At 46.0% G+C, this 14,453-nt stretch overlaps 1 protein-coding gene across 1 annotated transcript in view; it reads right to left on the reverse strand.

Moving 5' to 3' along the window:
- LOC139583253 (potassium voltage-gated channel subfamily B member 2-like) overlaps window positions 1–13,246 on the reverse strand; it is a 393,964-nt gene extending 380,718 nt beyond the window's left edge. The window contains exon 1 of the mRNA XM_071414112.1: window positions 12,630–13,246. Within this exon, the coding sequence (XP_071270213.1) occupies window positions 12,630–13,226 (597 nt within the window). The 5' untranslated portion in view covers window positions 13,227–13,246. The remainder of the gene's footprint in view (window positions 1–12,629) is intronic.
- Between the last annotated feature and the right edge of the window lie 1,207 nt (window positions 13,247–14,453).

The following is a 14,453-nucleotide window of genomic DNA, read 5'->3' on the forward strand; positions in this document are numbered from 1 at the left end:
CCTCCATTTGGCAAATCTGACCATAATTCTATCCTCCTGATTCCTGCTTACAAGCAAAAATTAAAGCAGGAGGTACCAGTGACAAGATCAATAAAAAAGTGGTCAGATGAAGCAGATGCTAAGCTACAGGACTGTTTTGCTAGCACAGACTGGAATATGTTCCGGGATTCCCCCGATGGCATTGAGGAGTACACCACATCAGTCATTGGCTTCTTCAATAAGTGCATTGATGACGTAGTCCCCACAGTGACCGTACGTACATACCCCAACCAGAAACCATGGATTACAGGCTGCATCGGCACTGAGCTAAAGGCTAGAGCTACCAGATGAGCTAAACCACTTCTATGCTCGCTTCGAGGCAAAATAACACTGACACATGCATGAGAGCACCAGCTGTACCGGAAGACTGTGTGATCACGCGCTCCGCAGCTGATGTGAGTAAGACCTTTAGACAGGTCAACATTCACAAGGCCGCAGGGCAAGACGGATTACCAGGACATGTACTCCGAGCATGCGCTGACCAACTGGCAAGTGTCTTCACTGACATTTTCAACCTCTCCCTGTCCGAGTCTGTAATACCAACCATGTTTTAAGCAGACCACCATCGTGCCTGTGCCAAAGAACACTAAGGTAACCTGCCTAAATCACTACCGACCCATAGCACTCACGTCTGTAGCCATGAAGTGCTTTGAAAGGCTGGTCATGGCTCACATCAACACCATTATCCCAAACCCTAGACCCACTCCAATTTGCATACCGCCCCAACAGATCCCCAGATGATGCAGTCTCTGTTGCACTCCACACTGCCCTTTCCCACCTTTCCCATTTGATACACTGCCGATTTTGCAGGTTTTCCTACTTACAAAGCATGTAGAGGTCTGTAATTATTATCATAGGTACACTTCAACTATGAGAGACGGAATCTAAAACAAAAATCCAGAAAATCACATTGTATGATTTTTAAGTAATTAATTTGCATTTTATTGCATGACATAAGTATTTGATACATCAGAAAAGCAGAACTTAATATTTGGTACAGAAACCTTTGTTTGCAATTACAGAGATCATACGTTTCCTGTAGTTCTTGACTAGGTTTGCACACACTGCAGCAGGGATTTTGGCCCACTCCTCCCTACAGATCTTCTCCAGATCCTTCAGGTTTCGGGGCTGTCGCTGGGCAATACGGACTTTCAGCTCCCTCCAAAGATTTTCTATTGGGTTCAGGTCTGGAGACTGGCTAGGCCACTCCAGGACCTTGAGATGCTTCTTACGGAGCCACTCCTTAGTTGCCATGGCTGTGTGCTTCGTGTCGTTGTCATGCTGGAAGACCCAGCCATGACCCATCTTCAATGCTCTTACTGAGGGAAGGAGGTTGTTGGCCAAGATCTCGCGATACATGGCCCCATCCATCCTCCCCTCAATACGGTGCAGTCGTCCTGTCCCCTTTGCAGAAAAGCATCCCCAAAGAATGATGTTTCCACCTCCATGCTTCACGGTTGGGATGGTGTTCTTGGGGTTGTACTCATACTTCTTCTTCCTCCAAACACGGCGAGTGGAGTTAGACTAAAAAGCTCTATTTTTGTCTCATCAGACCACATGACCTTCTCCCATTCCTCCTCTGGATCATCCAGATGGTCATTGGCAAACTTCAGACAGGCCTGGACATGCACTGGCTTAAGCAGGGGGACCTTGCGTGCGCTGCAGGATTTTAATCCATGACGGCGTAGTGTGTTACTAATGGTTTTCTTTGAGACTGTGGTCCCAGCTCTCTTCAGGTCATTGACCAGGTCCTGCCGTGTAGTTCTGGGCTGATCCCTCACCTTCCTCATGATCATTGATGCCCCACGAGGTGAAATCTTGCATGGAGCCCCAGACCGAGGGTGATTGACCGTCATCTTGAACTTCTTCCATTTTCTAATAATTGCACCAACAGTTGTTTCCTTCTCACCAAGCTGCTTGCCTATTGTCCTGTAGCCCATCCCAGCCTTGTGCAGGTCTACAATTTTATCCCTGATGTCCTTACACAGCTCTCTGGTCTTGGCCATTGTGGAGAGGTTGGAATCTGTTTGATTGTGTGTGGACAGGTGTCTTTTATACAGGTAACGAGTTCAAACAGGTGCAGTTAATACAGGTAATGAGTGGAGAACAGGAGGGCTTCTTAAAGAAAAACTAACAGGTCTGTGAGAGCCGGAATTCTTACTGGTTGGTAGGTGATCAAATACTTATGTCATGCAATAAAATGCAAATTAATTATTTAAAAATCATACAATGTGATTTTCTGGATTTTTGTTTTAGATTCCGTCTCTCACAGTTGAAGTGTACCTATGATAAAAATTACAGACCTCTACATGCTTTGTAAGTAGGAAAACCTGCAAAATCGGCAGTGTATCAAATACTTGTTCTCCCCACTGTATATATATATATTGTTATATATATATATATATATATATATATATATATATATATATATATATTGTTATTTTTTACTGCTCCTCTTTAATTACTTAATACTTTTATCTCTTATTCTTATTTGAATTGTATTTATACAGGTTTTTCTCATTAACATCTCTTTTCCAAGAGAGACCTGGTCCAATAGCAGCAGGGGGAACAACGTTTCAGACAAAACAACTTACATAAACTAGCACAACATTAAACAAAACTTTAAACACACATACAGTACAACAAAAACATTTTACGTTAAAAAACACAAAAGTCTTGACTAAAAACAACTGTCCTAAAGACAATTACACTGTTCTATGATATATACATCGATCAAGTGTTTTAACTCCACCAACAAAACTAGATCATCACATTTTAAAATGTTCAGGAGAGAATTCCAGGACCACGGAGCTGAGTAACTAAAATTATTTCTACCATGACCTGTTCTAATGTTTGGTACTGTTAGAAGCAAATCAGAATGGGACCGTAATTGATATTTATTTATTGACCTGACTAAAAAAGAACAGAGATAAAATGGCATTTTACCCAATATGGCCTTATAAATCAGTGTATACCAGTGTTTAAGCCTACGCAAGGTCAATGATGACCAGCCAACAGCGCTGTAGAGATCACAATGATGTGTTAGACGTTTCTGATTCCTAATGAACCTGAGGGCTGCATGATACACTGAATCAAGTGCTCTCAGGGTAGTGGTTGAGGCCTGCATATATATAACATCACTACAATCTAAAACCCGCCAGTAATGTACATCGTACCAGCTCCTTCCTGGCCTCAGAAGAAAAACAAGCCATATGCCGGTAATAAAATCCTATTTTCAGCTTGAGCTTCCTTATCAAGTTCTCTACATGCACAGTGAAGCTCAGGTTATCATCAACCCACACACCCAAATATTTGTACACTTTAACTTGCTCTATAGTATGTCCAGCCAATGTAGCAATGACATGATTAGTAACATGCCTGGCATTTGAAAACACCATGCATTTTGTGTTACCCGAATTCAGAACCAGCTTTAAATCATGCAGATTCTGTTGTGTATGATGTTAAATGCTCTTTGGGCATTTTCAAAAGCTAAAAATAAACTACTACCACTTAAATAAAGAACACTATCATCTGCATAAAAATGAACATCCGCTGTTTCAATAAGATCCCCAATGTTGTTGATATACAATATGAACAACAGTGGGCCCAAAATAGAACCTTGTGGAACACCTGAGCACACCTCTATGGACTCAGATTTACAACCATCCGCCATTACACATTGTGTACGATTTGATAGGTAATTTATAAACCAAGTTAGAGCATGACCAGTAATTCCACAACATTTTAACCTTAGCACTAACACAGCATGGTCCACGGCGTCAAAAGCCTTTCGACAAATCAATAAAGACAGACGCAAAATGTAACTTCTTATCAAGAGCCTGTCTGCCACAATAAAGGGAATAGAGAGTCATTTGGTACACAGATAAGGTATGCTCTACCTAAATAAAAAGCAGACTAGAGGACGTAGTGGAATACAGGACAAAGGCCTATTAGCAGAGTAGTGGAATACAGGACAAAGGCCTATTAGCTGACTAGAGGACGTAGTGGAATACAGGACCAAGGCCTATTAGCTGACTAGAGGACGTAGTGGAATACAGGACCAAGGCCTATTAGCTGACTAGAGGACGTAGTGGAATACAGGACAAAGGCCTATTAGCTGACTAGAGGACGTAGTGGAATACAGGACAAAGACCTATTAGCTGACTAGAGGACGTAGTGGAATACAGGACAAAGGCCTATTAGCTGACTAGAGGACGTAGTGGAATACAGGACAAAGGCCTATTAGCTGACTAGAGGACGTAGTGGAATACAGGACAAAGGCCTATTAGCTGACTAGAGGACGTAGTGGAATACAGGACAAAGGCCTATTAGCTGACTAGAGGACGTAGTGGAATACAGGACAAAGGCCTATTAGCTGACTAGAGGACGTAGTGGAATACAGGACAAAGGCCTATTAGATGTCAATTGCCTATAATGCACTATAACTCCATAAGAGTCCTTAGGGTTGGATATACGGTAGATGAAGACGTAGTAGCCAATAGGACAGGATACAGGTGGATAAGAGACGGAAATGCAATTCAACAGGGCGAGTTACAATACTCAATAGGTAGGAGAATGAATTACAGTAGATTTACAGTAGATTTACAGTATGTTAAATAGACCATAAGGGGACTGAGTGAATACCTGGACAATATTTACAGTAGATTTATAGTAGATTTACAGTAGAATTACAGTGGATTTACAGTAGGTTAAATATACCATAAGGGGACTGAGTGACTACCTGGACAAGATTTACAGTAGATTTACAGTGGATTTACAGTAGAATTACAGTAGGTTTACAGTATGTTAAATAGACCATAAGGGGACTGAGTGAATACCTGGACAAGATTTACAGTAGATTTACAGTAGAATTACAGTATGTTAAATAGACCATAGGGGGACTGAGTGAATACCTGGACAAGATTTACAGTAGATTTACAGTAGAATTACAGTATGTTAAATAGACCATAAGGTGATAAAACATCTTTAGGCTTTTCACAAAATAAACAAAAGTGAAGTAGCTGAAGAATGAATTTGTCCAACAAGCTGAAAGGGTTGTCAGAAATGCTGATGCCTATCGATCCAGCTCTGTAAGGACGGACAACAACTCATGCAGAGATGAAAGACAGGTAATGAAAAGGGAGGAGCACCTGGTACTCTATGCCAGACTCACACAGAGAGAGAGAGAGAGAGAGAGAGAGAGAGAGAGAGAGAGAGAGAGAGAGAGAGAGAGAGAGAGAGAGAGAGAGAGAGAGAGAGAGAGAGAGAGAGAGAGAGACACAGAGAGACAGAGAGACAGACGGAGAGAGAGACGGAGAGAGAGAGAGAAAGAGACGGAGAGAGAGAGAGAGAGAGAGAGAGAGAGAGAGAGAGAGAGAGAGAGAGAGAGAGAGAGAGAGAGAGAGAGCCTTTGACTTGCTGACTGAAGAATTCTCTCTCAAAACTGCAGCGTTTACACACTGGACCACACACACAGTCCCAGAGCAATACACACACACACACACACACACACACACACACACACACACACACACACACACACACACACACACACACACACACACACACACACACACACACACACACACACACACACACACACACACACACACACACACACACACACACACACACACACACACACACACACACACACACACACACTTCATCATTGTAAGAGGCTGTACACTCTTTCAGGACTAAAAGCGAACAATAAAGTCTGCCTTCAGAGATGCAAACGGGGACACATTTTGTAGTTTTCTGACCAATCACGCGGCCTTGATTTTAAACTTTATTTAAAGCTTTGACATCATCAAGCTGTTCTCTTTTCATTTGATGTCAGATGGTCCAGTACAATCAACATGTTATGATGCCAAATGGTCCAGTACAATCAACATGTTATGATGCCAAATGGTCCAGTACAATCAACATGTTATGATGCCAGATGGTCCACTACAATCAACATGTTATGATGCCAGATGGTCCACTACAATCAACATGTTATGATGTCAGATGGTCCAGTACAATCAACATGTTATGATGTCAGATGGTCCAGTACAATCAACATGTTATGATGTCAGATGGTCCAATACAATCAACATGTTATGATGTCAGATGGTCCAGTCCAATCAACATGTTATGATGCCAGATGGTCCAGTACAATCAACATGTTATGATGCCAGATGGTCCAGTCCAATCAACATGTTATGATGCCAGATGGTCCAATACAATCAACATGTTATGATGCCAGATGGTCCAATACAATCAACATGTTATGATGCCAGATGGTCCAGTACAATCACATGTTTTTCTTGCTGTCACATGATTGTACAAAACACATGGCTCTACTAAAGTAAACATTTACTGTAGTTATTCTCTAACTGTTTCTGACTGACTGTTTCTGACTGACTGTCTGTGAACGACTGACTGTTTAATTTTTGCAGGTTAGGAGGAAGGCGTGAGAGGACTACATAGCACTAGTCTCTCTCTCACACACACACACACACACACACACACACACACACACACACACACACACACACACACACACACACACACACACACACACACACACACACACACACACACACACACACACACACACACACACACACACACACACACACACACACACACACACACACAGAGAGAGGACTTGGCACTTAGAACAGATGTTATTAGATAAATGGGAAGAGTAATGGAGGGGTCCACAGAACCTTACATCTCTCATGTTTGGGTTAAACTCCACTCTCATTTAAAGACAAGTACAGATCATTACATCTCTCATGTTGGGATTAAACTCTGTCTAGGAACTGCACCCTGTCTATGTCTGTTTTAAGACCTGAACACCGTCTGTCTAGAGTCACTGGGACCATGTATTGGGCCTGAACACTGTCTGTCTAGACTCACTGGGACCACGTATTGGGCCTGAACACTGTCTGTCTCGGGTCACTGGGACCATGTATTGGGCCTGAACACTGTCTGTCTAGAGTCACTGGGACCACGTATTGGGCCTGAACACTGTCTGTCTCGGGTCACTGGGACCACGTATTGGGCCTGAACACTGTCTGTCTAGAGTCACTGGGACCACGTATTGGGCCTGAACACTGTCTGTCTAGAGTCACTGGGACCACGTATTGGGCCTGAACACTGTCTGTCTAGAGTCACTGGGACCACGTATTGGGCCTGAACACTGTCTGTCTAGAGTCACTGGGACCATGTATTGGGCCTGAACACTGTCTGTCTAGAGTCACTGGGACCACGTATTGGGCCTGAACAGTGTCTGTCTAGAGTCACTGGGACCACGTATTGGGCCTGAACACTGTCTGTCTAGAGTCACTGGGACCACGTATTGGGCCTGAACACTGTCTGTCTAGAGTCACTGGGACCACGTATTGGGCCTGAACACTGTCTGTCTAGAGTCACTGGGACCACGTATTGGGTCTGAACACTGTCTGTCTCGGGTCACTGGGACTGAACACTGTCTGTCTCGGGTCACTGGGACCATGTATTGGGCCTGAACACTGTCTGTCTAGAGTCACTGGGACTGAACACTGTCTGTCTAGAGTCACTGGGCCTGAACACTGTCTGTCTCGGGTCACTGGGACCACGTATTGGGCCTGAACACTGTCTGTCTAGAGTCACTGGGACTGAACACTGTCTGTCTCGGGTCACTGGGACCACGTATTGGGCCTGAACACTGTCTGTCTAGACTCACTGGGACCACGTATTGGGCCTGAACACTGTCTGTCTAGAGTCACTGGGACCACGTATTGGGCCTGAACACTGTCTGTCTAGACTCACTGGGACCACATATTGGGCCTGAACAGTGTCTGTCTCGGGTCACTGGGACCACGTATTGGGCCTGAACACTGTCTGTCTAGAGTCACTGGGACCACGTATTGGGCCTGAACACTGTCTGTCTAGACTCACTGGGACCACGTATTGGGCCTGAACACTGTCTGTCTAGAGTCACTGGGACCACGTATTGGGCCTGAACACTGTCTGTCTAGAGTCACTGGGACCACGTATTGGGCCTGAAAACTGTCTGTCTAGAGTCACTGGGACCACGTATTGGGCCTGAACCCTGTCTGTTTAGAGTCACTGGGCCTGAACACTGTCTGTCTAGAGTCACGGGGACCATGTATTGGGCCTGAAAACTGTCTGTCTAGAGTCACTGGGACCATGTATTGGGCCTGAACCCTGTCTGTTTAGAGTCACTGGGCCTGAACACTGTCTGTCTAGAGTCACGGGGACCACGTATTGGGCCTGAACCCCGTCTGTCTAGACTCACTGGGACCACGTATTGGGCCTGAACACTGTCTGTCTAGAGTCACTGGGACCACGTATTGGGCCTGAACAGTGTCTGTCTAGAGTCACTGGGACCATGTATTGGGCCTGAACACTGTCTGTCTAGAGTCACTGGGACCACGTATTGGGCCTGAACACTGTCTGTCTAGAGTCACTGGGACCACGTATTGGGCCTGAACACTGTCTGTCTAGATTCACTGGGACCACGTATTGGGCCTGAACCCTGTCTGTCTAGACTCACTGGGACCACGTATTGGGCCTGAACACTGTCTGTTTAGAGTCACTGGGCCTGAACACTGTCTGTCTAGAGTCACTGGGACCACGTATTGGGCCTGAACCCTGTCTGTCTAGACTCACTGGGACCACGTATTGGGCCTGAACACTGTCTGTCTAGAGCCACTCTGACCATGTATTGGGCCTGAACACTGTCTGTCTAGAGTCACTGGGCCTGAACACTGTCTGTCTAGAGTCACTGGGACCACGTATTGGGCCTGAACACTGTCTGTCTAGACTCACTGGGACCATGTATTGGGCCTGAACACTGTCTGTCTAGAGTCACTGGGACCACGTATTGGGCCTGAACCCTGTCTGTCTAGAGTCACTGGGCCTGAACACTGTCTGTCTAGATTCACTGGGACCACGTATTGGGCCTGAACCCTGTCTGTCTAGACTCACTGGGACCACGTATTGGGCCTGAACACTGTCTGTCTAGAGTCACTTGGACTATTTAGATCACATGTATACTTTTATATGACGACTAGGGTTGTTAAACTCCGGTAACTTTAGAATATTTCAAAGGTTTGTGGAGGACTCCCAAATGAAGGATTCCCTCCTTGATTTGTTCCTCCTCATTCCAGAAATCATCCAACCGTGGTTTTCTGGAAATTTTGGATGGCACAGTTTGAGGAAAATTATGTTTTTTTACGACTCCACAAATCATTACTGAACGGCCATCATTCTTACAAACTTCAAATTACACACCCAGAGGACTCTCTATGTGACACACCCAGAGGACTCTCTGTGACACATCCAGAGGACTCTCTAAGTGACACATCCAGAGGACTCTCTAAGTGAAACACCCAGAGGACTCTCTACGTGACACATCCAGCGGACTCTCTAAGTGACACAGCCAGGGGACTCTCTGTGACACATCCAGAGGACTCTCTAAGTGAAACACCCAGAGGACTCTCTAAGTGAAACACCCAGAGGACTCTCTAAGTGACACAGCCATAGGACTCTCTAAGTGACACACCCAGGGGACTCTCTGTGACACATCCAGAGGACTCTCTAAGTGACACATCCAGAGGACTCTCTAAGTGAAACACCCAGAGGACTCTCTACGTGACACATCCAGCGGACTCTCGAAGTGAAACACCCAGAGGACTCTCTAAGTGAAACACCCAGAGGACTCTCTAAGTGACACAGCCAGAGGACTCTCTAAGTGACACACCCAGGGGACTCTCTGTGACACATCCAGAGGACTCTCTGTGACACATCCAGAGGACTCTCTAAGTGACACATCCATAGACCTCTCTAAGTGACACATCCATAGTCCTTTCTAAGTGACACGTCCAGAGGACTCTCTAAGTGAAACACCCAGAGGACTCTCCAAGTGACACATCCAGAGGACTCTCCAAGTGACACACCCATAGTCCTTTCTAAGTGACACGTCCAGAGGACTCTCTAAGTGAAACACCCAGAGGACTCTCCAAGTGACACATCCAGAGGACTCTCCAAGTGAAACATCCAGAGGACTCTCTAAGTGAAACACCCAGAGGACTCTCGAAGTGAAACACCCAGAGGACTCTCTAAGTGACACATCCAGAGGACTCTCTGTGACACATCCAGAGGACTCTCTAAGTGACACATCCAGAGGACTCTCTAAGTGAAACACCCAGAGGACTCTCTAAGTGACACATCCAGAGGACTCTCGAAGTGAAACACCCAGAGGACTCTCCAAGTGAAACACCCAGAGGACTCTCCAAGTGACACATCCAGAGGACTCTCCAAGTGACACACCCAGAGGACTCTCCAAGCGACACATCCATATGTCTCTAAGTGACACATCCAGAGGCCTCTAAGTGACACACCCAGAGGCCTCTCTAAGTGACACATCCAGAGGACTCTCTAAGTGAAACACCCAGAGGACTCTCTAAGTGAAACACCCAGATGACTCTCTAAGTGACACATCCAGAGGACTCTCGAAGTGAAACACCCAGAGGACTCTCCAAGTGAAACACCCAGAGGACTCGCTAAGTGACACACCCAGAGGACTCTCCAAGCGACACATCCAGAGGACTCTAAGTGACACATCCGTAGGACTCTAAGTGACACATCCATCGGACTCTCTAAGTGACACATCCAGAGGGCTCTAAGTGACACATCCAGAGGACTCTCTAAGTGACACATCCAGAGGACTCTCTAATCCTTAGATTAGCATTAGAGCTAACTGCTGTTGTTAGTTAGTCTTTCGCTAACAAGCTGTATGGAGATGAAGAGCACTCTGGCTGGTGTGTGTGTGTGTGTGTGTGTGTGTGTCAGGCATGAGTGTGTGTGTGTGTGTGTGTGTGTGTGTGTGTGTGTGTGTGTGTGTGTGTGTGTGTGTGTGTGTGTGTGTGTGTGTGTGTGTGTGTGTGTGTGTGTGTGTGTGTGTGTGTGTGTGTGTGTGTGTGTGTGTGATAAATCCTGGGTCTGTGACTAGAGTGACTGACACACATAACCTCTCGTGCTCTCTCCTAAAATATCAATAACTATGTTGTATGTCTCAGATGTTTGACTTCACTGATCTCTACTAAGTTACATAGTTAGCTAGCATTAACACCATGTACTATGTACTCAGAGTGTCAGATTGAAATAGCTGCAGGTAGTCATTTAGGGTGCAGGTAGTCATTTAGGGTGCAGGTAGTCATTTAGGGTGCAGGTAGTCTTTAGGGTGCCGGTAGTCATTTAGGGTGCAGGTAGTCTTTAGGGTGCCGGTAGTCATTTAGGGTGCCGGTAGTCATTTAGGGTGCAAGTAGTCTTTAGAGTGCAGGTAGTCATTTAGGGTGCAGGTAGTCTTTAGGGTGCAGGTAGTCATTTAGGGTGCAGGTAGTCTTTAGGGTGCAGGTAGTCATTTAGGGTGCAGGTAGTCATTTAGGGTGCAGGTAGTCATTTAGGGTGCAGGTAGTCATTTAGGGTGCAGGTAGTCTTTAGGGTGCAGGTAGTCTTTAGGGTGCAGGTAGTCATTTAGGGTGCAGGTAGTCATTTAGGGTGCAGGTAGTCTTTAGGGTGCAGGTAGTCATTTAGGGTGCAGGTAGTCATTTAGGGTGCCGGTAGTCCTTTAGGGTGCCGGTAGTCATTAGGGTGCAGGTAGTCATTAGGGTGCAGGTAGTCTTTAGGGTGCAGGTAGTCATTTAGGGTGCCGGTAGTCATTTAGGTTGCAGGTAGTCATTTAGGGTGCAGGTAGTCATTTAGGGTGCAGGTAGTCATTTAGGGTGCAGGTAGTCATTTAGGGTGCAGGTAGTCTTTAGGGTGCAGGTGGTCATTTAGGGTGCCGGTAGTCATTTAGGGTGCCGGTAGTCATTTAGGGTGCCGGTAGTCATTTAGGGTGCCGGTAGTCATTTAGGGTGCAGGTATTCATTTAGGGTGCAGGTAGTCATTTAGGGTGCAGGTAGTCATTTAGGGTGCAGGTAGTCTTTAGGGTGCAGGTAGTCATTTAGGGTGCAGGTAGTCATTTAGGGTGCAGGTAGTCATTTAGGGTGCAGGTAGTCATTTAAGGTGCAGGTAGTCTTTAGTGTGCAGGTAGTCATTTAGGGTACAGGAAGTAATTTAGGGTGCAGGAAGTCATTCAGGGTGCCGGTAGTCATTTAGGGGGCAGGTAGTCATTTAGGGTGCAGGTAGCCATTTAGGGGGCAGGTAGTCATTTAGGGTGCAGGTAGCCATTTAGGGTGCAGGTAGTCATTTAGGCTGCAGGTAGTCATTTAGGGTGCAGGTAGTCATTTAGGGTGCAGATAGTCATTTAGGGTGCAGATAGTCATTTAGGGTGCAAGTAGTCATTTAGGGTGCAGGTAGTCATCTCCTCTCCTATCCTCTCCTCCTCACAAACACTATAAGTGACGATCCAGAAATACAAAAACTAACATTGCGCTCCCTCCCCTTCCCCTTCCCCTTCCCCTTCCCCTTCCCCTCTCTCTCTGTGTGGAGCAGCACCAGTGAGAGTACACAACACACACAAAACCAGCGGGGGTACAGTTACACCCTCTCCCCTCCTTCCCTCCTTTTCAAATCCCTCCCTCTCGTACCTTGGCAGGCAGGGAGGAGCTGGGTTTCTCCAGGAGATCCCAAAGCTTCTTCCTCTTCTCCTGGCAGCAGGTGTTATCAAACTCTATCTCTCCCTCTCTTTCTTTCAGCGTCTCCGCCTCCCTCCGCAGCTCCTCGTTCATCTGTTCTTTCTTCTGGTGGTACCGGGCCTGGCAGCAGGACTCCAGGTAGATCTCATCTACACCCCAGTAGTCCAGCTCCTGACCGAACGACAGGGCGCACATCTCCTCCATCATGTGCAGCTTCCCTGTGCGGTAGAAGTTGAGGATGGAGGTGAAGGCGCCGGGGTGCCGGTCAAAGAAGTATTCGTTCTCACGGAGGCTGTAGTCGTCGCAGACCTCCATCAGGCTCTCGTGGGTGTTGCAGTCGCGGAGCTTACCCAGGCGGGTGCGTGGCAGCCGGTCCAACGTCCGCCACAGGACCTCGTGGTTTAGACCTCCGACGTTGACCCGGACCCTCCTGGAGCTGGCCTTGGTGCGGATGATTTGGATGGGCTCTGGGGGGAGGGAGGTTACCCCTGGGTGGTTGTTACCCCGTGGAGTGTTGAGGGGGGTCTTAGGTCCGACTGTCTCAGCCATGGTGGTGTGGTGGTGGAGGAGGAGGGATGGAGGACAAGGCTTATCTGGAGAGGAGATGAGGGGAAATAAAAAGAAGCAGAATGATTTTGGTTCCTCATTAGACAACTTCCTCCATGGCTGAGAGAAAGAAGACTCACAAAGAGAGAGAGAGAGAGAGAGAGAGAGAGAGAGAGAGAGAGAGAGAGAGAGAGAGAGAGAGAGAGAGAGAGAGAGAGAGAGAGAGAGAGAGACAGAGACAGAGACAGAGACAGAGACAGAGACAGAGACAGAGACAGAGACAGAGACAGAGACAGAGACAGAGACAGAGACAGAGACAGAGAGAGAGAGAGAGAGAGAGACAGAGAGAGACAGAGAGAGACAGAGAGAGAGAGAGTTGGTATTGTGAGAAAAAACAGGAGAACCTGTATATTGCAAACTACCTGAGTGGGTTCAACAGAGGATTTTTATGATGAAGAATGTGTTTTAGTTGAATGTGTGTTGTGTATTTATGTTTATCTGTTCAATACGTGTTTTATTCGTTTTATATTGTATTAGATTGTTTATGCATTTTATGAAATTGTATATGCAGGACTCCCTCCTAAAACTGACACTGGTCACTCCCTGATTAAATAAAGGTCAGTAAAATTAAATTATCACAACAGAGAAGAGATGGAGGTTCTGAACTGGCACATTTACAGATATCTCTCTTGAACAGTGTGTTATATTCCTTATAGCATCAGCACAGTGTTCTAGTCCTTATAGCATCAGCACAGTGTTCTAGTCCTATACCATCAGCACAGTGTTATAGTCCTTATAGCATCAGCACAGTGTTCTAGTCCTATAGCATCATGACAGTGTCCTAGTCCTATAGCATCAGCACAGTGTTCTAGTCCTTATAGCATCAGCACAGTGTTCTAGTCCTTAAAGCATCAGCACAGTGTTCTAGTCCTTATAGCATCAGCACAGTGTTCTAGTCCTATACCATCAGCACAGTGTTATAGTCCTTATAGCATCAGCACAGTGTTCTAGTCCTTAAAGCATCAGCACAGTGTTCTAGTCCTATAGCATCAGCACAGTGTTCTAGTCCTATACCATCAGCACAATGTTCTAGTCCTATACCATCAGCACAGTGTTCTAGTCCTATACCATCAGCACAGTGTTCTAGTCCTACAGCATCAGCACAGTGTTCTAGTCCTATAGCATCAGCACAGTGTTCTAGTCCTTATAGCATCAGCACAGTGTTCTAGT

The sequence above is a fragment of the Salvelinus alpinus genome, chromosome 8 (genome assembly GCF_045679555.1).
Source record: "Salvelinus alpinus chromosome 8, SLU_Salpinus.1, whole genome shotgun sequence".
Lineage (NCBI taxonomy): Eukaryota > Metazoa > Chordata > Actinopteri > Salmoniformes > Salmonidae > Salvelinus > Salvelinus alpinus.